Source organism: Ornithorhynchus anatinus, chromosome 7 (genome assembly GCF_004115215.2).
Source record: "Ornithorhynchus anatinus isolate Pmale09 chromosome 7, mOrnAna1.pri.v4, whole genome shotgun sequence".
Classification (NCBI taxonomy): domain Eukaryota; kingdom Metazoa; phylum Chordata; class Mammalia; order Monotremata; family Ornithorhynchidae; genus Ornithorhynchus; species Ornithorhynchus anatinus.
The window spans coordinates 9,566,345-9,589,984 of NC_041734.1; the positions used below are offsets into that span (position 1 = coordinate 9,566,345).

General features: G+C 41.9%; 1 protein-coding gene across 3 annotated transcripts; it reads left to right on the plus strand.

Annotated features, from left to right (window-relative positions):
* Positions 1 to 94: 94 nt before the first annotated feature.
* Positions 95 to 19,179, plus strand: TMEM68 (transmembrane protein 68). 3 transcript variants are annotated; one of them, XM_029069635.2, is made up of 8 exons: positions 95 to 305; positions 3,160 to 3,249; positions 3,562 to 3,954; positions 5,761 to 5,928; positions 7,896 to 8,089; positions 14,528 to 14,588; positions 15,243 to 15,382; positions 17,061 to 17,813. In XM_029069635.2, exons 3-8 carry the CDS (start codon positions 3,633 to 3,635, stop codon positions 17,082 to 17,084), a joined length of 909 nt encoding a protein of 302 aa, XP_028925468.1. In that variant the 5' UTR covers positions 95 to 305; positions 3,160 to 3,249; positions 3,562 to 3,632; the 3' UTR covers positions 17,085 to 17,813. The 3 variants fall into 3 exon arrangements, with proteins under 3 accessions (XP_028925468.1, XP_028925466.1, XP_001514254.2); XM_029069633.2 differs by lacking the exon at positions 17,061 to 17,813 and adding an exon at positions 17,826 to 19,179 and having other exon boundaries at positions 98 to 305; XM_001514204.6 differs by lacking the exons at positions 95 to 305; positions 17,061 to 17,813 and adding exons at positions 2,219 to 2,467; positions 17,826 to 19,179.
* Positions 19,180 to 23,640: the final 4,461 nt, after the last annotated feature.

Genomic DNA, 23,640 nt, shown 5'->3' on the forward strand with positions numbered 1-23,640 from the left:
GCCTCGCGCTCCCCCTCGCGCTCCCCCTCGCGCGGGGCGGGGCCTCGCGCCTCCCCGCCCCTCCCCGCCGGAAGTGGAGCCGTCCCCCCAGAGCGGGCCAGGCGGGTGTCGCATCGAACGCCGTCCGGGTGGGAAACGCGGCGTCCGGCGGCCCTCTGGAGGGAGCCTCGGCAACCGCCGGCGGGGAGGGCCGCCGCTGCGCGCCCCGCCCCGGCTGCGGGAGCGGCGAGGAGCGGAGCGGGGCCGGGAGAGCGAGCGGGAGAGCGGCGGCGGGTCGTCCTATCGGCCGGCGGGGCCCGGTTCCGGTGAGGCGCCTTATCCTTCCCCCCCGGCCGCCCGCACGGCGGGCCGCGCCGCTTGGGTTCCGAGGACCTCCCCGGCCCGGGCCCCCCAGTGGGGCGGGGAGGGTCCCCGGGCCCCCGGGCCCCCTCCTTTCCGCAAGACACTTCAATTCCGTTGTATTTATTGAACGCTTACTATGTGCAGAGCACTGTCCTAAGCGCTGGGGATGGACAGTTGGGCCCCAGATAAAGACCAGCCCGGCCCAACGACGGGCTCACGGGGGAGACAGACAAAAACAAGACACCATCATCACGATAAATAGAATCATGGGGAGGGACACTTCATTAACAAAATAAATAGGGTCATAAAAATATATACAAATACATTCATTCGATTGTATTTATCGAGCGCTGACTATGTGCGGAGCACTGTCCTAAGCGCTGGGTTTAGACAATTGGGCCCCAGATAGAGACCAGCCCGGGCCCAACGATGGGCTCATAATCTAAAAGGGGGAGACAGACAAAAACAAGACACTATCATCACGACAAATAGAATCAAGGGGAGGGACACTTCTTCATTAACAAAATAAATAGGGTCGTAAAAATATATACAAATACATTCATTCGATTGTATTTATCGAGTGCTGACTATGTGCAGAGCACTGTCCTAAGCGCTGGGGATAGACAATTGGGCCCCAGATAGAGACCAGCCCGGGCCCAACGATGGGCTCATAATCTAAAAGGGGGAGACAGACAAAAACAAGACACTATCATCACGACAAATAGAATCAAGGGGAGGGACACTTCATTAACAAAATAAATAGGGTCATAAAAATATATACAAATACATTCATTCGATTGTATTTATTGAGCGCTGACTATGTGCAGAGCACTGGACTAAGCACTTGGAATAGACAATTGGGCCCCAGATAGAGACCAGCCCGGCCCAACGACGGGCTCACGGTCTAATCGGGGGAGACAGACGGACAAAAACAAGACAACATCTTCAAAGATAAATAGAATGAAAGGGATGGACACCTCATTAGCGAAATAAGTAGGGTCATAAAAAATATACAAACTCATTCATTCAATAGTATTTTTTGAGCGCTGACTATGTGCAGAGCACTGGACTCAGCCCTTGGAATGGACAATTGGGCACCAGATAGAGACAATCCCTGCCCCATTCATTCATTCAGTCATATTTATTGAGCGCTGACTATGTGCAGAGCACTGGACTAAGCACTTGGAATGGACAATTGGGCCCCAGATAGAGACCAGCCCGGCCCAACGACGGGCGCACGGTCTAAAAGGGGGAGGCGGACGACGAAAACAAGACATCTTCAAAGATAAGTAGAATGAAAGGGATGGACACCTCATTAGGGAAATAAATAGGGTCATAAAAATATATACAAATTCATTCATTCAATAGTATTTTTTGAGCGCTGACTATGTGCAGAGCACTGGACTAAGCGGTGGGGATGGACAATTGGGCACCAGATAGAGACAATCCCTGCCCAATTCATTCATTCAGTCATATTTATTGAGTGCTGACTATGTGCAGAGCACTGTCCTAAGCGCTGGGGATGGACAGTTGAGCCCCAGATAGAGACCAGCCCGGCCCAACGATGGGCTCACAGTCTAAAAGGGGGAGACAGACAAAAACAAGACACCATCATCACGATAAATAGAATCAAGGGGAGGGACACTTCATTAACAAAATAAATAGGGTCATAAAAATATATACAAATTCATTCATTCGATAGTATTTATTGAGCGCTTACTATGTGTAGAGCACTGGACTAAGCACTTGGAATGTACAGATCGGCAACAGAGACAGTCCCTGCCCATTGACGGGCTTACAGTCTAATCGGGGGAGACAGACGGACAAAAACAATAGCAATAAATAGAATCAAGCGTTCAGAGCACTGTACTAAGCACTTAGGAGAGTAAAACAATTAACAGACACAATCCTTGCCGACAACAAGCTGCCCTGCTTTCCTGCAAAGGGCAATTAGGAGGGAATGCAAGTCCCGCTTCTTCACGGGAGCAATGACCCGGTGAAAGACTGTTTTCACTGTCCCTTACTTTGAAAACTGAAATTTACCAATCCTATAGGCAGCCCATATGCAGACATAATATTCTGCCCATACCCAGGTATCAAATGTGGACAGGATCTGTGCTTTCAGGTAAACAAAGGATTTAAAGATTCAATTTTAAAAAAACATAATTTCTTTAATAATCAGCACCTTGGGAAATTACTGAAAACCCTATCAAAAATGTCGAGTGAAGAAAGTTAGAAGCTTGGTGAGAGTAAACGAACAGCAGAAGTGATACAGACCTCTCTTGGTATTAGGTCTTGAAATAACACCTTCAATTTTGGAGATGAACTCTTCAAATGGAATTGAAGTGACCTTAACCTTTGCTGTCTTACAAATTAAATATCTATATTCTTATTTCTAAAAGAATTACATGTTTTGTTTCGGAAACAAAACAAAGACGTGCAAATGTCAACCATCCATGATTTAGTGGAGAGAAGCAAGCTTGGGGAATGTTCCCTTTCCAGAAATGCCTGCATGCATGTGTCAAATTCACTCATGATTTATTTCAAATAGATTTGGTCCCAAAGATTTGTAAATCTCTTTAGGAAGTTGTATACCTCAAGACTATTTTCAGTTTTATATTCTCTTCTAACTACTAGAGTGACTGAATTTTTATCAAGGCATTTTGATCTCTGGCCAAAGTATTGTATTAAGATCAAAATGTAAAAATTGTTTAGCCATCACACTAGAAGTTGAGGTCTATGGGGTGAGTTAAGACATTTTGGAAATTAAAGTGTTTCCTGTATGCAACAATATTAATTTTTGTAATTATTTAACAGTATCGGAATTGAGAGGACAGATCCTTTCCACAAAGAAGGTTTTAGAAAGCATCGTCCACAAAAATCAGGGGTAACCGCCCCCTGAATCAGGTTGGTATTGTGTAATGAATTTTGTGTGTTTATTGATGGTAGGATGTTGAATTCAACATAATCCCATGTTTAGCAGGTCATACTTCAACTGTTTGATTCCCTAATTTTAATGCACATTTGGGATTAGTTTAAATAATAAAGTGACAAAAATAAGACATGTGTATTAGCTAAATCTACAAGAAAGAACAGACCATTACTCTGTATGTCACGAGTGGAATTTCTGAATTTTCCCGTCAGTAGAATCAAAACGGTTCCTAACAGTTTGTTTGGATCAAGAGAATAACATTGTCCCTTATTTTTTTCTTCTCCTAGTGTCAAAAGTCTAGAACAACTATGCATAAAAAAAAGAGTCGCTTCATCTTTGACTTGAATTCAAAGTGAAAATGGACAGAAACGAAACATGTGCTGCAGGGCAGGATTCCCTGCCCTATATGATTTGTCTGGTTCACCTCCTGGAAGAGTGGCTTGGGCTAGAGCATTTGGAAGACTATCTAAGCTTTGCAAACTATCTCCTGTGGGTGTTCACTCCCCTGATCATTTTAATTCTTCCGTACTTCACCATTTTCCTTCTCTACCTCACCATTATTTTCTTGCACATTTATAAGAGGAAGAATGAACTGAAGGAGGCATATGCCCATAATTTATGGGATGGTGCAAGAAAAACGGTAGCGACGGCATGGGATGGACATGCAGCAATATGGCACGGTAAGCACGATCACTCTGATTTCTGGGTGCTTACGGGCCAGTGCTGTACTGAAACTGTATCATCAGAGTGTTTTTTGAGATTAGGATACTGTCAAATGTGATACACCTTTCCTTAACCTTTCCTTTTATCCACCTTCAAGGGCTTTGCAAATATATGTTGCTCTTTAAAACAGTTCTCAAAAAGTCTTCATTGCCTTGTTAAAAACGCTACTATGCTGCAGAGGGGACATAAGTGCTTTTGGTTTCTAGGTTTTCATAAGAGGCCCAGAGCAGTGAAGTGACTTGCCCAAAGTCACACCGCAGACAGGTGGCGGGGCCGGGATTAGAACCCCTGACCTCCTGACTCCCAGGCCCGTGCTCTGTCCGCTAAACCCTGCTGCTTCTCCAAGTCAGACACTTCAACAGCCCATGTGTGCTGCACTGCCTTGTTAGAAACCTCCTTAGCATTTCATTTCCTGTTCGTAGACACATTATGTATGTTTAAAATGCACTTCTTTCTCAGGAAAAAAATGGCTAATGTTTAACTTCCTGAGCATGTGTTTGGTGCTTCATTTTAAAAATATTTTGAAAAATTATGATTTCCATTCTATTGGAAGTGATGCTTCTTTCTGGTATTCTTTTCACACGGCTCTTAAATGGCTCATGTAAATGTGTGAGTGATTCATATATAAACTTTGGATATTTGCATCGTTCAGGAAGCCACGCGTTGTAACTTGTGTTCTCTTAGAGACTCCTAAGGCTGATATTCTTCCGGAAAGATTAACTGAAGGTTTGTTGTGAAGCTAAAATCCATCAGCCCATCATGCTCATTGTCATTGTCACCGTCATCCATGGTATTTTCTAAATGCTTACTGTGTGCAGATAAGATTGAAATAGTTGACAATTTTTCTCTCCTGGCATCGATAATCAGTAATAAAAGAAATAGTAGCCAAGAAGTACGCCGAAGACTAGTGTTAGGAAGACTTCCTGTGAAGAGCCTGGAAAAAGACAAGAAATGTGCTGACGTAACTGTTGCCAACAAAATATAAATCGTCAACTCTATGGTGTTTCCTGTGACAGTGTATGGATCCGAAAGCTGAACAGTAAGAAAACAGGATAGAAAGAACATCGATTCTTTCAAAATGTGGTATTGGAGAAGGCTTTTGTGAATACCATGGACTGCCCGAAAGACAAACAAATGGATTTTAGAGCAAATTAAACCAAAGTAGTCTTTGGAAGGCCAAATGCCTCAATTTAGATTAGCATATTGTGGACACATAATCAGGAGGATTGATTCTCTGGAGAAGATACTCATGCTAGGAGAGTCCAAGGAAAACGTGGAAGAGGTAGACCAGCAGCTAGATGGATAGAGACCACAACGATAGCGGAAGAACCATTAGAAAGGTTGCGGATTATGGCAGAGGGCAGAACGTTCTGGAGGAAGTATATCCATGGAGTCACGGTGAATCGGAAATGACTCGACGGCACTTAACAAAAATAATGACTGCTGGGGGGGGGGGGGAGAGGGGGATTGGGTACCATGATGCAGAAGTGCTAAAGTGGTGCACACAGCTGGAGGACTTAGATGTGGGCCAGCTGAGCACACAGCAGTCAAAATGAAACAGTTGGTAGCCTGGAGGTGGCTCAGTGCCCTGGAACTGCTCTGAGGGTTTAGGGAGAAAGTGGGGGGCTCAAGGGGACTTGCTTCAGGCATGTGAGAATCTAGCATTCAGTTCTTTAGCCTACGCTTCCTACCGAAGGTCTAGTTTGGATTTAAAAAGTTCGTGTGCTGTAACGTTAAATTGGTATATTTTTCTATCCTCACAGGTTATGAGGTTCATGGTCTGGAGAAAATACCCCAAGAAGGACCTGCACTTATTATTTTTTACCATGGAGCGATTCCTATAGACTATTACTACTTTGTTGCTAAAGTCTTTACCCAAAAGGGCAGAATTTGCCGCACAGTAGCTGATCACTTCCTCTTTAAAGTGCCAGGTAAACTGTCAGTAGATAGTGACTGAGAAATAGGTATTTCCTCACAAATTTTTGCCACCTTTTTGCAACCACTGGGGACTGTAAGCGGTAAACTGTCAACTCCTGGCGGGTAGGGGTTGTGTACAATGACTTTTAAAATACGCATTTATCAAAGTATAGCCATACAGTATAGATCAGGAAAAAAGAAGCTTTAGTTTTTTAAATTCACATTTACAGTGCACGTGCACACACTCTGTAACATTAAAGCAGTACAGGATTTACTGTGAAAAGCACCAAAGAAGCAGTTTGGGCTAGGGATAGAGCACAGGCCTGGGCATCAGAAGCACCTGGGTTCTAATCCCCGCTCCACCACTTGTCTGCTGCAAGATGCTAAGCAAATCATTTAACTTCTCTGTGTCTCATACTCCATCTGTAAAATGGGGATTAAGACTGTGAGCCTCATGTGGGACATGGACTGTATCTAACCTGATTATCTTGTATCCGCCCCAGCACTCAGTACTGTACCTGTCATGTAGTACGGCTTAACAATTACCATTAAAAAAATATAACCACATTAAACTAATATTGATTTGATTAAACTTGATTAAATCATGAATTTTACATTTGAAACAACTGTGGTTCTGAAATTAGATACCATGTTTACTAGCAAAATTGCCCGAAGGAATAACCCCTTCAGCTTCCTCACCCTAATTTTTGAGGACGAAAATTATTGTGGGTTTTTTTTGTAACATACTGGTAATTGTAAGCAGTTATGCAGGTCCTGCTCACCTTATTTCATTCAGTCAATAAATGATATTTATTTCCTGCTTACTATGTGCACAGCATATGCCAAGTGCTTGGGAAAGTACAATACAAGGCTCTGAAAGTGTTAGCATTGTGATATTATAAAGTGATACTGTATTTCTTTAGGCTACTGATACTCATTTACAATGCTAGCATTTTCAGAGCCTAGGGCTACACTAGACTTAATAATTTTATTGAGCACCAGTAACCTAAAGAAATAAAGTGCCAACATGGTGATCAATACTTTTGGTCATTAAAATATCTCTTCATTTGTAAACCAGTGCTTAGTGGAATGTTTCTCATCTGGAACTAGAAAATTGGGTGGCTGACAAATACATTAAAACTTTTACAAGTCATTACAAGTTGTTCGTGGTGTTTGAAAATTTGATACTCTATCATAGATTAAGAAAAAAAAAACATGGATGATTCAATTTTGTGACAGTATGGTTATGGATGGATTTGCCCCAAACCAAGTGTATATCTAATTCACCATCTGGTTTCCACTTTTTGTCTTTGTTGAATCTCCCATGCCCGGTTTCTATGGTTGGAGTGTTTCTGATTCCCATTATACACAAGTAGATTTAAAAATATTCTAAATAGGCCAAAATTTCCTGCCAGGTGTTTTATAGTTTCCATTAACTTCAGACGCCCTCAGCTCCACGGCACCTATGCCCATATCCGCAATTCATTTATTTATATTAATGTCCGTCTCCCCCTCTAGACTGCAAATTGGTTGGGGGCCAGAGCACAGGCTTGGGAGTCAGAAGATCATGGGTTCTAATCTCTGCTCCTCCACTTACCTGCTGTATGACCTCCAGCAAGTCACATCATTTCTCTGTGCCTCAGTTACCTCATCTGGAAAATGGGCATTAAGACTGTGAACACCATGTGGGACAGGGACTGCGTCCGACCTGATTAGCTTATATCTTTCCCAGCACTTACAACAGTAAGAACTTAACAGCATTATTATTATTACCAACTCGGTTATATTGTATTCTCCCAAGCACTTAGTACAGTGTTCTGCATAGAGTACGTGCTCAATAAATACAATTGGTCAAAGTCAAGAGGCATTCAGTGAAGAAAATGAAAAGCAAATCTAACTAGTTTTATCTTTTGGGACTTTGTGGGGCATTGAGCTATGTAAATGTGTTTAATAATTACTTTAATATCTGTGTCTCTTACAGGGTTTAGTCTGTTACTTGAAGTATTTGGTGTTCTACATGGACCCAGGGAAAAATGTGTTGAAATTTTAAAGAGTGGCCACTTATTAGCTATTTCTCCAGGAGGAGTTCGAGAAGCACTCTTTAGCGATGAAACCTACAATATTGTTTGGGGCGACCGAAAAGGCTTTGCTCAAGTGGCCATTGATGCAGAAGTGGTGAGTGCCGTCACTATACGAAAAATTAAATATTTAGTCTTTGAATAAATATATTTGAGGATTTGGAATCTGTCTGCCAAAACCAGGAAATTTGTATGTTAGACATATCCGTTTAAGAAACCATTTGGAGACAATCAACCCAAAGTCCCAAGTGGAATTTGTCATGAGTCCCTGACTTATAATAACCAGGACATTCCTGGATTGGGGGAGCCTCAGTGATACGTAGTAGAGTCAAACCACGCCACCGACCACCAAGGTGACTGTGGAAAGTTTTTTTACTTAGTTTTACCAACGTGCAAGGGAGTGACACATATACACCTTCACTCGCTCCACCAAGGGTCCAGTACCAGTCTGCTGGCCAGGGGACCCCATCCTGTCCGCTCTTTCGATCGCCCGGCAGAAGGTGAGGAGAGAAACAGCGTGGCTCAGTGGAAAGAGCCTGGGCTTGGGAGTCAGAGGTCATGGGTTCGAATCCCCACCCTGCCACTCAGCTGTGGGACTGTGGGCAAGTCCCTTCACTTCTCTGGGCCTCAGTTACCTCATCTGTAAAATGGGGATTAAGACCGTGAGCCCCAAGTGGGACAATCTGATGACCCTGTATTTACCCCAGCGCTTAGAACAGTACTCTGCACATAGTAAGGGCTTAACAAATACCAACATTATTAAGTTCCTAGCCGCAAGCCTCCTTTGCCCGTCGCTTCCCCCCCAAGGCTGTTTCTCTCTCTTCTTCCGAGTGCTGCTGCCTTCTGTTGCTTCTCTTTGAGCGCTGCTCTCTCCCGCTTCTACCTGTTTCTGCTTCCAGCTGCTCTCTTCTTTGTGTTTGCCTCTCTGTGCTTCTGCTCCAGGTGTTATTTCTCTGCATGCTTCTTTTAAGTGCTCCCTTCTTCTCTTGCTACTGCCTTCTGTGTGCCTCCTTGCGATGCAAAACAAGCACCTTTTTATCTGCCTTAGGCATCACAGCTGTGTCTCTACATGGCGTGATTGATTGGGCCAGGCCTGTTATTGGGTAGAGCAGGGAGAGAAGGCCATGCCTCCCTCCATGCTCCTCCCACCCAGGCCAGCAATCACCTGTCCTTAGTAGAGCCCATCAGTGCCTTCACAATCTCTTCCTTGTTGCTAATGGGATCACAAACAGTCACTAATAATAATAATAATAATGTTGGTATTTGCTAAGCGCTTACTATGTGCAGAGCACTGTTCTAAGCGCTGGGGTAGATACAGGGTAATCAGGTTGTCCCACGTGAGGCTCCCAGTTAATCCCCATTTTACAGATGAGGTAACTGAGGCACAGAGAAGTTAAGCGACTCACCCACAGTCACACAGCTGACAAGTGGCAGAGCCGGGAGTCGAACTCATGACCTCTGACTCCGAAGCCCAGGCTCCTTCCACTGAGCCACGCTGCTTCCCACGCTGCTCACCACAGAATTCTCCAGTTCTGGCTTGGAACTTTCATTCATCCTCCTCCCACTTGGGGACCAGGGTTTCAGAGGAGCTAGGGAATGCCTGTTACCCATTTCCATCCTTGGTGTGGGATCCTGGTGAGCTGATCCTAGGATTAGAAGCGGGACCTATATATTGACTCAGTGCTCCTCAATCTTGTCTACATCCCTGAGTTTGGAGCTGCAAGGGTGAACCCTTGCAGAGTGAGGTTCATTCTGCTCCTCAAAGCATTTTTCCCCCAAAAGGTTCAGTCCCTATCTCCCCACTCTTCAAAAACATACAGTTGTTGCCCGTCCACCTCCGTATTAAACAGAAACTCCTTACCATTGGCTGTAAGGCTCTCAGTCAGCTCTGCCTATCCTCTCTTACGTCGCTGATCTCCTACTTCAGCCCAGGCCGCACACTGGCTCCTTTAGCGCCAACTTACTCACTGTGCCTCAGTCTCGTCTATCTCACCACCGACCCCTTGCCCACGTTCTCCCTTAGTTCTGGAATTCTGTCAGAACCCTCCTAAAATCACATCTCCAAGAGGCCTTCTAAGACATCATCTCCTCTAACTGCCCTCCCCTCGGTGTCTTCTCTGCCCTCGGATCTGTACCCCATAAGAAAGGTGATATGCGCTCAAACCTTCGCCCCACAGCGCTTCTTTACATAGCCTTACCTTCTGCCATTTCCCCTATCTCTCATTTATTTTAGTGTCTGTCCCCATCTAGAATATAAACTCCTTGTTGGCAGGGATCGTGTCTACCAACTCGATTGTACCGAGGGAAGCAGCATAGGCAAGTGGAAAGAGCACAGTTGGGAGTCAGAGGACCTGGGTTCTAATTTCTGTCCTGGAACTTGTCTACTGGTGACCTTGGGCAAGACACTTAGCTTCTCTGTGCCTCAGTTACCGCATCTGTAAAACGGGGATTAAGACCGTGATTCCCATGTGGGACATAGACTGTGCCCAATTTGATTGTATCTACCCCAGCATTTAGTACAATGCCTGGCAAATAATAAGCTTATTAATAGTATTAGTCCTATTACAACTATTGGTCCTTACCTTTCTATTTGCTCTGCTAATTTTTGCCAGTGTATAATGATCAACCCCCCAACTGGCTTATTAAAAGGGATAAGTAAAGCCTGGCATAATTATGGATATGTTCAAATTTCTCAGATCAGTTAGTCATTAAAATATATATTGTTCCTTAGGCATCTGATGCAGTTATTTTCCTCAGACTGAGAGTGTTTCTGCCATTTTGATATTTTCATTTATTTTACTTTGCTTCTTTATTCTCCAAATGTGCCTGGTCTATCACTCTATGCGTTTTTTGCCTTGTTATCCATCATCAAGGAAAAACAAAAGCACGCAGAAACTTGTACTTTTAATCCACAGTAACCAGTCATTTGTAAAAAGTAGATATGGAAATTTAAAATCCAAAAACATATAGTTTGGAGGGATGGGGGAAACTGCTCTAACTCTCAAATTGAGATTTTTGAGAGGTTTTGTTTTTGGATTACAAGGTGACCACAACCTGAGTAGATCTGAGGACAGCTCTGGGCTTTTTGAAACGATAAAAGGGCATACTTTTATATTTCCCTTGCTATTAGCTTTGCTAATAAACTCTTTCAGCTGAAACGACCCCTGCATGTCGGCTTATTCAAAGTAGCATCACTAAGGATCCCCCCAATATTTTCAAGTCCTGGTTTTCCACACTATTCCTATTCAGTAGTTGTGGCGCACATCATGTACCGAGGCAAAAGGAAAAGCTGCCAATGAAATTCAAGACTCCAGGGACCCAGGATGTTCCTGCAAGCCCCAATTACACTACCTGGAAGCCCAGCTGGAGTCCATATCAGTTGGTTACTTTATTTTCCAAATTTTCATTTTGGCTGTTGGCTGATCGATTCTTTTCCGAGATTTGGGACGAGTGGAGCTGAGCCTCCAGTCCAGAGGCTGAAGGGGCAACCATCCCCACTGGCCACATCGGGTTGGCATCCCTGGCAGTACCGCCTCTCGCAGCCGCATGTTGTACCCATCAGTGCCGTGGACGTCCCTTCCAAAGGATCAGTTCAGAGACTCCACCCAACTGTGAGCCATGACCATTAGGAGTTAGTCTTAGAGCATCTGCTACTTGGAAAGGTGTGTGGTAACACCTCCTCTTTGGATAAAGCATCTAGATCAGTGGTTATTCAGTCATTTTGGTCTGGCCAACTCAAAATGGTCTGGTGACTAAAATAATCAAAATGAGTATCTTTAAGCAGGAAAAAATGAATTTCAGGAAGTTCTTGTGTGACTCCTTTAAAACCATTTGAAGCGCTGTTAAAAATTCAAACTTTTGAGGCCAGGAGTCAAGTGCTTAGTACAGTGCTCCGCACATAGTAAACACACAATAAATGTGATTGAATAGTTGTTTCTAGAGGACCGACCGTCTACTTGAACCGCATAGTTTCTCAGCTCCTTCTGCATATTTATGGTGTCGTACAGGGCGTAATCAGCTGTTTTTGAGAGCTTTATTATTTTTTTTAATGGGAGTGTGACTTTCCAAAATTTAGGTTTTGAGATCCTTTAGGGCAGAACCCAAGGCCATGTCTGCTATTTTTTCTTTAGCCCTCAATACAATGCTTAGCCCAGCGTGGTCACTTAGTAGATAGTGGTGATGATATTTTTTGAACTGACACAAAATTTGGACTGGATTTAATAACTTTGAGGGCCAAATTTTCTGAGAATGCATTATGATTGCTCAATCACAAGTTTACATTATAAATTTTTGGATATGATTTGGGTCACCCTTAACTGGGGTAGATGTAAATTCCCCTGGGTGGCTCGTTTTATCCATCTGGTACGAATTTTAAAGAGACCACAAGTCCTAAAAATAAGCAGGAGGTTACTGACTGAGACAGAAAAAAAATGAGCTTATTTACGCTAACAAAAATAAGTACCAATTGCAGAGGGAAGAAACATTTCTCTCAAGTGTGTTTTAACAGACACAGTGGTTGGAATAAATCTCAGGCGAGGTTCACAACGCCACACTCCTTCCCTAGTGGATCCTCTGAAGGGCATTTCCTTTAAATTCATAGTTCTGCATCTCTGAGCTGTGAAAAGCAAAATTACAATTTTAAGGCTGCAAGTAAAGAAACAGATGCCAGTTAATGGAAGATGAATAAGCGAGGAGTTTGTTTCTAGTTCAGACTGGATGCTAAGACCTGTCTTGCAGCAGCTGAAACTCTGAGGGGATGGGCAGGGGTGGGGCCTCTGAAATTATCCAAGTTTCATAAGGATTGTGGACCTGGGGGTGATTCAGGGTTTGGCCAGATCTCTCTGGACCTCTGGAGAGGACCCCATGAATGGCCTCAATGAAAACCACTGCCAAGAGTCAAGTCCCTAAGCTTTCTATTCCCTGGGGTAGTGCTGCAATTTCCAGTCAAACTCCTCATAAAAACAAACAGTTTTGCACACACAACAGTCACTCTATCGTTATACTCTTTGATACTGTCGGACAGCTTTGGAAGGGAACAAAGCGTACGGGAACAATGCTTCGAATCCTTTTGAAAATCACATCTCCTCCAAGAGGCCTTCCCCAGTAAGCCCTCATTTCCCCTACTCCCTCTCCATTCTGTGTTGCTTTGCACATGGATCTGTACTCTTTAAGCACTTGATATTCACTCCATCCTCAGCTCTGTAGCACTTATGGACCCACCGTAATGTATTTTAATGTCTGCCTCTCCTTCTCCCCTGCTTCTTGTGGACAAGGAACCTATCTACCGACTCTGCTGTATTGTACGCTCCCAAGTGCTTAGCAGAGTGTTCTGCACACAACAAGCACTCAATAAATACCACTGATTCGTTGACTGATTGAATGGGGTTTTTTGGGGGAATTACTTCAAGTTAAGAGTAAACATGGGGCCAATAGAATAAAAGAGTAGTAAGCACCTTACCACTTGAGGGGTACATCAGCTTGGGAGTCGGAATTTCTCTTATCTAGTAACATTACAAATCAACTCAATAACCACCTTGATATTCTGTTTTGGAGAAAGATTGCCTTCATTTTCTAGTTGTTGAAAGTTACCTGTATTATTTGCCCATTTCTTTTATTGGCTGCCGCATCGTCGATTTTCAGGAGATTTCATCCATTAGTTTATCATCACTGTGTTAATTCTCCATTCTTTTCTAACGTAGCAAACAGTTGACATTCGTGAAAAAGAAAAATTTGGATTCAGTGAGTGGAAGATCCCCCTAAAAGTAATGGTTTGGAGGAACTTCTTTTTTAATGTTTCATTGCCAACCGTCTTTTGTTTATTATATATGGTGATTTGGGTTTAATGATACTAAACATGTGAAGAAACTCGTGGCTTTCCTAAACTTTGACAGGGTCCTGTCAAATTCTGCAATATTAAGATTTATATGACTCATCAAAGGATAGTGTCCTTGCCAAGGCATTAATAAATTAGTAATAAACAAGGTATTGTTTAATGCCTTAGAATCATTTTCAGTTCTCTCCTCTTTAGCAAGCACATTACGCTATATTGTACTATTCAGCAGCCAGTTTCTACTCATCTAATCTACTGGTTTCATTTGTTTTAATATATTTTTGTTTCAGCAGCAATGCAGGATTGTATGAAAATACTGAAATATGGTTGAATCCCACTAGAGGGAAGTGTTTCCAGTTTAGAAGAATAGCTGAATACCAAGCTGAACTCCTTGCTAATTCCCGGCAAACTATTTTCCTGCTATGGGTAGATTTGGGCTTTTAGGAATGTGTCTACCAACTCTGTTGTATTGTAATCTCCCTTGTGCTTGGACTCAATCAAAGGTATTCATTGAGTGCTTACTATGTACCGAGCTTAGGATAGCGCTCGACACACAGTAAGCACCCAAGAAATGCCATTGGTGATTCTGAAGTCTCATTTCGATTGACCCCAAATACAGACAACAAGACTATAGCTGTTTTAATTCTAGTAATTAAACGAGAATGTATTGTTGATAGCTTTTTACTCTTCTCTCTTTTTTAATAGCCCATCATTCCGATGTTCACCCAAAATGTTCGGGAAGGATTTAGATCACTTGGAGGAACAAGTAAGATCTGATTCCTACAGATTTTTCTCAGTTCAGTTTATAGAATTCTGTCGCTGCCTTCTTTTGTTTTTAAACAGCTTTGGAAAGCCAAATAAACGTCCAACTTATTTTTCTAGTTAATGAACATAGTACTCTTTAGTATGTAGTTTTTTGCCTTGAGTTCCAGACAGTAACTAGCTCCGGGTAACTGCTTTCCTTTCAAAAACTGAGGTCTTGGTCAAATAGAAAGGCAAAGTGAAGGAAGAGATCTTCCGAACCCACTTAAGCCCGTGAGTCCCATGTGGGATGAGACTGTGTCCGACCTGATTATCTTGTCTCTAACCCAGTACTTAGTTCAGTGCTTGGCACATAAGAAGGACTTAAGAAATACCACATTATTATAATGAAATATCAAAGCATGCTGACAGGTTCACTGAGTTTATTCTTAACTGCCGTGACTTAAAATTATATGGCTATCTGGATCGCCTTTGGCCTTAACCCTGGCAAAATTTTATCCATTGCATAAGAATTTGTTCTAATGTTGACTGTGAGCTGAGCTGTACTCAGACAAGCTGAATGAACTAAGGGTTCTTGACTAATCTTTAAATCTTTATTTGAATTGCATTATGTTGGATGTAAGAACAATTAAAATGTATTTTATCTACTTTAAAACAGGGTTATTCAGGTGGCTTTATGAACATTTTCGATTCCCATTCGCTCCTATATATGGAGGCTTTCCAGTGAAATTCCGCACTTATTTAGGAGATCCTATCCCATATGATCCAAAGATAACAGCAGAAGAACTGGCTGAAAAGGTAACTTCTTTACAAAGCAAAACAAAAAACCAGACAAACACAGACACACACACACACGAGTCTGTATTTTTTCCCTCAGTAAATGAAAGTGTCGTGTTTTATGCTTCCTCTCAAGTCTGCCCAGCTTAGTTAATTGGGACAGGAATTGGAAAAGGCCACGACGCATTCAGAAACACATAAATGAGCTGACTGTTTAGCCAGGAAGCTTCAAGTCAATACAAGGAACAGACCCACACAAGTTCATATAGCCCCAGAGAACTGTCCAGGTACTCCACTGCCTCACACATTCCTTTAAAGGTTCTCCTTTTTCTCTCTTCCTGCTGCCTCCAGGGCGACACCTCAAAACTGCCGTTCTAGTCCTTAGCCATCAGACCGAGCCCCATTCTCCTATTCTTGAAAGACACGACCCTGAAATACTTGTGTGGCACATATCCTGTCCCAGGATGTAATATATACATCCCTGCCCCACCCACTAGGGAAATTTATTGCTGTGAGACATTATCTGCTCTGGACTCAGACATTAGTGATTTACGATCCGAAATAATTTTCAGACATCTCTATTATTCCCATTCCTTTTTGAATTCTACACACACAAATCTCTTTATGTTGCTTACTGAAACTGTGTTTTTTCCAAGTACAAAATATTATTAGTCCTATTCAACTGGTGGAGAGACGATAAATGGCTCATGTTTTGAAAGCATTGATTCTTTGAGAATTTAATACATTTCCCCTCTCAGTGAGCTAATGGCAGTCTGTTGGCCTGAAAGAGTTAATGTGCCTTCTGAGAAGACAGCCATTTGCAGGTGTAATACAGCTGGTGAATTGAAAGTTACATATTCTGTTTACAAAAGGAGTTGAAATAGAAGGGAAACTTGAGGGAAAATGGTCACTAACCGTATCAATTTTGTGACTCAAAAGTGAAAAGCCTATTTTGCAAACATTACATGAGGTTTTTAAAAAACACTAAGTTTCAAGATTTGCATTATTTCTACCTGAGGAAAGAATTTTTTTTAGGTAATAGTAGAATTGTAATTTAGAATTACAGATACAAAAACATTTTCACCCAGTGAGCCTCAATAAATACTAGGATTGATTGATGAGCTACAAAAGGGAAAAGTAGGGTGGTACGAAAGCCTAACCGTGAGGATGAATTTCAAGGAGGGCAACCATCTCACCGTTTCTCCTTACATCCTATGATTTCTGACTGGAATACTGGTCTGGAAGCACCAGTGGCCCGACTCAGTCATTCATTTCTTCTGTCCTGATGAAATAAAGGCAAAGAGACAGAAGACTGTTTATTTCTCACTTTATAAGCTAGATCAGCTAAAATATTTCAAATCAATTGATGAGGATGAGGATTTCAAACTAATTCATGAGGCTGCTAAAAGTGCTTTCCTCATTTCCAATCACTGAAGGACTGAGGCTGGGCTTTAATCCGGTAGTGCAAGAGCCAAAAGAAATCCAAAACAGAGCCCAGGACTGGAAGGAGCAAATAGGAAAGCAAAGCGAAGGATAATTTTTGTACACTACCAGTGAAGAACTATTGATCACCCCTTAGTTTTTCAGCTGCACTTGCTAATAGGAATAAAATAACATCATGAGTTATGTCAACTTTGAAATGATAGCCATGTATACTGTATTCTAGACAATGAGACTTTTAATTTCGTTGTATTTTTAGAAGTTATCACCTTTGAAAAAATGACTTTTGTTGGAAATGATGATGTACACGCAAGAGTCCACCTCAAAACTTCATTTTCAAACTGAACTGTTGAGTTATACGTTTCAGACTTCCCTGTCTATATTTCATCAACTTCCTGAATTTAAAGTGAAGCTAAGATTTTAGAAGACAATTGACTCTTTTTTCATATGGGTTACCAATTCAAATTCACTCTTCCACTGTTATAGCCTGATTAAACTATGGCAGTCCAATTTGCCATTGGAACTATCTAGAAATAGAGATAAGGAAGAGAAGTACATCAAGTACTCCTTACTGTTCCTTATACTTGTAAACAAGATAACCACACAGTAAACAGTTATATCTTGCGGTAGTGAAATAGAAATGTTATCAAAGAAAAATGTGCTTAAACCTCAATGTCTTTACCTTTCTCGTCACTCACTGAGATCTCAAGTTTTTTCCTCAGAATAAAATGATCAGTCAATAGTATTTACTGAATTCTTACTTTGTACAGAGCACACTATACCAAGCATTTGGGCGAGAACCATACCATAGAGTTGGTAGACACAACTCCTGCCTACAGAGAGTTTACAGTTTAGAAATGGAACTGCTATTATTTCAATCGAGTGAAATGATTTTTCTAACCTTTTTATTGTCCCCCAAGAAGAAAATCATGATCATGTATTGAACTGGCTCTACTGTTGCAATTATTTGATATTTGCTAAAAGCTGGGAGAATAACTATTTTCATTTGTTGGGATCCCAATAGGCAAAGAATGCAGTCCAGGCACTAATAGACAGACACCAAAGAATACCAGGAAACATCCTAAGGGCTCTTTTGGAACGTTTTCATAAAAAACAGAAGATCAACTAGAATATATTTTTATATATTTATATATGCATGGCTTTGAGGTACTGTTTTCAGAGCAAAGTTGCTGTTGTAACTCTGGTTTTTCAAAAATCATGTTAGCTATGATCCTCCAAACGTGTTCCTTAAAAACTTTTGTTTTAATAATGCTCCTGCATATTTTTAAAAAAATCAACTGTATCTTTGCAGTGACATTTGTGAAATTTAAATTATAAACAATGTTGTAGTTTTACTAGAACAGTAAATCCCTAACTAAAAAGTTTGTTCTCATGAATTCTGGCAAAAGTAATTTTAACAAAATCAAGCATTCCTGAGTTATGGATTTAATGTTCATATTTTTACTCCACTGAATTTCTTTTGAGAGGCTACATGGTTCAGTGGTGTAAATACAAGATTTAAGTTGAGAAACTGTAAATTCTAGGCCCCTGTTGGCCACTGAGCCAGTGTTGTGACCTCGAGCTAATCATTTAATGTCTCAGTGCCTCAGCTTGTCCATATACCGATAGAAGCGTTACTAGTCCCTCCTCACAGGAATATAGTGAAGAATAATTCATTAATATAAAGTGCTACAAGAGTAATATAGTCAGCAAGAAATTATTTTCCAAATTGTTATTTAATAGCTTTGACTAATGCTCGGATTGATAGTAGAAATTTAAGTAATTCTTTGCTTATGGACTCCCCATGGCCAATCAAAATGAAAAAGGAACGGGAAGTGCTTTTTAATTAAAGAAAAAAAACTGGGACAATTTTGCTTTCCATAATCATTACCCTTTTAGTACTGATTGTGTTGTTGTTTAAGCTTCATAAAGCCACTCTGTAAATATCTGTTGTGTTTTGCATTCGGTTAGTTCAGCAACAACATATTTTTAATAGTTCAGGGTATTAAATTACTGTTGGAGTCATAACTTTGTAGATAGGAAAGAAGATTTAGACAGGTGAACATAGAAATAAATGTTGTCTTTTGCATATGATATGAATTTTAAAATGTAGGGAGCCAAATGGCTTAGTTACAATGAAAATACACTTGAATCATTTTACGTGGAAACAAATGCACTTTGAAAATTGTCTTAGGTTTGTGGTCTTGAAAACTTAATTTAAAAGGTATTAGAACACAGACTTTTAAAAATCAAGTGCAGTATCCTTCTTTTTAGATGTTAAATATACTTTTAACTTGTATAGATTTTTGTATGGAAGTCTATATTTATGACATGTATTGTAAGTAACAAGCACCTAAATAAAGCTGAAATTAAAGTTATCCTTTCTATTCTTTCTTGAAATATATATTACACACGAGCTCTGCGTTGGGATTTAAGCGTAGTTCTTCATATTCACCATCTATACTTTTTTTTTTGCGTTTTAACTCGTCAGCCAAGAATTTCCATTGCCAAATGAAGCTACGTTTTCACATTTATTTGAAACCATCACTGCAGTATCCAACAATGAGGAGAAGACCATGTTGCCTCATCTCCCCGCTCCTCTGTCTTCGAATGAGTTCAGGGCCTTCAGATTTTTGCTACAAGTAATCCTTGCGCTTTTGACAGGATTGGCTCCCAAAACTGCCTCCGGTCAAAACATTTTAAGTCGGTACCGCTGTTCTCACGGAAACGGTGTTAGACACGGGGGATTGGCTCCTGAGCCACAGTCAATTACAAATGAGTAATAAAACCTCATTCGTGTATCCACACCGAGTCAGTGAGGTTTCAAAATAGGTAGCTGACTTCTACCTCACTGGAAGCGAGAGGGACCGGTCGATCTTCCCTCGTAATTCTGTCTGCCCACCACGTTGCCGCCCCCATCCCTTGCCATCCTCCAGGTTCTCTCCCGCGCCAGCCCCTCTGCCCTCTTTAAACTTTCCCACCAATGCTACTTTTAAAATTCTTCCCTCCGTAGTTCCTGCCGCTCTTACCACACCACTTCTGATGTACTGTGCTGCAGGGGGTGAATGGAGCTACTGTCACAGAGGAGAGAGTATTGTAAAGTCGAAACGGCATTTAATTTCGAAACGGAAGTTCCACCTTCCCAACAAGGCATTGTAAATGCAGCCCTGCCTGTGCAGCTCCCTGGGACTAAACTAACCGGGGCCCTAGACTTAGGTGAAATGTAATGGAAGAGAAAGAAAAGGACCTTAACAGGGAGGAACTAAGAGGTTAAGGTGGTTTTAAACAGGACTGCCACTTCTCTCCAACTCAATCAATGGTATTTATTGAGCGCTCGCTGTGCAGAGCCCTTGGGAGAGTACAAAAGATCTGAGAGACGTGATCCCTGTCTTCAAGGAGTTTACAGATATCACGGGTGTCCTGGCTGGGATTCTAATCAGAATTTGCGGGTAGGAGAGATAGAACTGGATAGTCAGTTTTCTATGGACAGTCAGGTGCCAAAACCGCCCCCGTCCCTGCCTCCCTTTCTTTAGCAATTTATAGAATGCCTCATCTTTAAAGTACTAAATCAAGAAGACTATAGTTACACACAGTTCCCGCCATAAGGCATGTCCTCAACATAACGCCTTGCCTCAAACACGATTAGTAAACTGGGAAGCGGCATGGCCTGGTGGAAAATCATGGGCCCTGGGTTCTAATCCCGACTCTGTCACTTGCCCGCTGTGTGACTTGAGCAAGTCACTTAACTTCTCCGTGCCTCAGCTTCCTCGTCTGTAAAATGGGGATTCAAAACCTGTTTTCCCTCATATTTAGGCTGTCACCCCCATATGGAATAGGGATTCTGTCCAAACTGATTAACTAATGTCTACCCCAGTGCTTAGTACAGTGCTTGGCACGTAGTAAGCGCTTAACAAGTACCATTATTATTATTATTTTTATAATGGTACTCGTTAGGTGCTTTCCATGTGTCAATCACTATTCTTAGGTGAGTTTGGGCTTAGTGTGCTATATGATTAGACTGTAAGCCCGTCAATGGGCAGGGACTGTCTCTATCTGTTGCCGATTTGTACATTCCAAGAGCTTAGTACAGTGCTCTGCACAAGTGCTCAATAAATACTATTGAATGAATTACTGAAGAAACTGCTTAGGCGCCTGTGTGCAGAGTCAGAACAGGTGAGTAATGCAGCACCAGTTTTCCAAAATGCAAAGTTTGGAGAGAACTCAACCTTTGTGTTTTAAGAGAACTGGACATACTCAAATCACTTCTCTTTGTGCTCAAAAGATCACAGAGAGCTACTGTCAAGACTATAAAATCAGTACATGGAGAGACTATATTTTCAGTTAAGGTTGCAAGAGTTTATAATTCTCAGTCATGATAGATTGATCCTGTTAGTGTATTTTGGAGGAGGAAATGCAATGCAACTCCCATCTCTTTAACCAAAACTTTCACCCAGCCGCATGGAAGACTTTTAAACAAATGGTATTTATTAAGCTCTACCCATGTGCCAGGCACCATTCTTAGTGCTGGGCTAGACTTAAAGTAACCAGGTTGGACACAGTCCGTGTCCCATATGAGGCTCACGGTCTTAATCACCATTTTACAGATGAGGTAACTGAGGCACAAAGAAATTAAGAGGCTTGCCCAAGGTCACACAGCAGACAAGGGGCAGAGCCGGGAATAGAACCCAGGTCTTTCTGACTCCCCAGGCCTGTGCTCTATCCATTAGGTCACGCTGCTTCTCCATGAAGACATTCATGGATTCCTATCAACTCGATAACTATTTTCGTAGCTATAGAGAAATGAAGTTGAGTGGTTTGCCTTCAATATTTCTCCCTTAACATTTCATTGAGTTCCTTGGCAGTGTATTCATAGACACAATAATAATGACTAATTTCTAATGAGAGATAAAGCAAATGCAAATCGACTCCCTATTTTTAGAGAAATGAAAAGTGAAACAGCTTTCTATGCTTTATAATATAACTATATATTCCTTGAAGATTGTAAGCCCATTGTGGCCAGGGATTGTCTCTCCTTATTGCTGAATTGTACTTTCCAAGTGCTTAGTTGAGTGCTCTGCACACAGTAAGCACTCAATAAATATGATTGAGTGGATGAATATAATTATATAATATATTATAATATATATTATATAAAGAAATAATCACTTTACTGACACCTTCCCGGGATACTGGTGTCAAATCTTTCCCCATAGTAGGAAGGAATTTATTTGGTGTCATACGAGACTGTTTGATTAATGCCTAGTTTTCACCCTGTTTTTTCAGAACACTATAAAGCCTGTGCTCAGTTATCTATCCTGATCATTGCACTAAGATTCTGTACTTTGTCTTATTTACCTTTTGGCGTTATTTGAGTCACATTCTATTATTTTAGTCCTACCCCACAGAGAACACTAAAAACTAATTTTCCAGAATCTACAATATTTATACTTGATAAGAGTTTTTAAACTCTGTCGTCGTATCTATTGCATCAACTGGAAGTTAGATGATGACATTCAAAATGAAAGGACTGTAAAGTACTGTAGACAGTATTTCAGTATCGTCGGCAGCGATCTCTTGTAGATGAGAACGATTTTTCTTCCACTCTGGTGTTATATGAGATTGCCTGTGATTTATGAGGCTGACGTGGTTTATGGCAGCTTGGGTGTGCTTTTCAGTGGAGCGGTGGTTAGCGAAGGGCCTCACTTCTCTACTTCTGGTCTACACACAGTAAGCGCTCGATAAAAACGATTGATTGACTGATTGATTTTTAACCACTTCCACTCTCTTCAACAGCATCAGGCTTCAGGAACCTACCTAGATGCCCTGTGATATTTCTCCATCGTGTGGCATGATCCTGGGCTTAAAGTCACCCAAGATTCTGCTCTATTCATTTGGCATTTTCTAAAAGTTAGGCGAGCACATTTTAAAAAGCATTCTCCCCGTTCCCTTAGGCATTTTTCCTTACCTTAAATGGGAGGCCGGCATTTGCTTGAAGAAGTGGATCCCATCCTCATCCCGGCTAGACGGGTCTTAAACAATCGCCTCACTGTTCGTAGCGCTCACCTAGGAACGGCACTAATGTGTCGGGAGGACCCCTCTCCGGTCGCCCTGACGGTGCTCTTCCAGGCCCTTATGACATCTTCTGTCCACCGCACGCTGCTCAGCTCATTCTATCCAAAGATGACGCTTTTGACCGTGAGCTCCTATTTGTGCAGGGGTGTGTGGCAGAGAAACTCTATTGTGTCTGACACTTCATTCGACTCGGCATGTGTGAAGAATGTTCTGTGCCGCGCCGACTCGTCTGTTACTTCCAGCGGGTCTCGCGTTTGGAATCCCAGTCTCCCGATCTTCCCCACGTTTCTGCTACAGGACGAACTCCTTCCTTGATTGACACACGCTAGGTCTGGTTACTTCAGCCATAAATGTGTCAAGCCTATAAAGCCTTTGTGCAAACTTTACAAAGTGCTGCATCCCTGCCCATCTCCTCGCTTTTTACATTCCTTGCCCCAGTGGGAACACGACAGGCAGCGACAAGATGCTGGTATTACTACAACAACTACTAGTAAGGATAATTGTGGTATATGTTGGATTATTTGTTAAGCACTTACTATGTGCCAAACTCTGTGCTAAGATACAAGAAAACTGGGTCCCGCATGGGGCTCACAATCTAAGGAGGAGGGAGAATAGCTATTGAACCCCCATTTTGCAGATGAAGGACCCGAGGCACAGAGTAGCTAAGTGACTTGCCCAAGGTCACACAGCAAGTAAGTGGCAAGAGCTGGGGTTAGAATTCAGGTCCTCTGGCTCCCAGGCCTGCCTCTCTGGCAGCCAGAGCCTGG

Coding starts and splice junctions, on each gene's coding strand:
- TMEM68 (XM_029069633.2), top strand. CDS start 3,633: ATGGACAGAAACGAAACATGTGCTGCAGGGCAGGATTCCCTGCCCTAT. Junction 3,955..5,760: donor ACATGCAGCAATATGGCACG/GTAAGCACGATC, acceptor CTATCCTCACAG/GTTATGAGGTTCATGGTCTG. Junction 5,929..7,895: donor CTTCCTCTTTAAAGTGCCAG/GTAAACTGTCAG, acceptor TGTCTCTTACAG/GGTTTAGTCTGTTACTTGAA.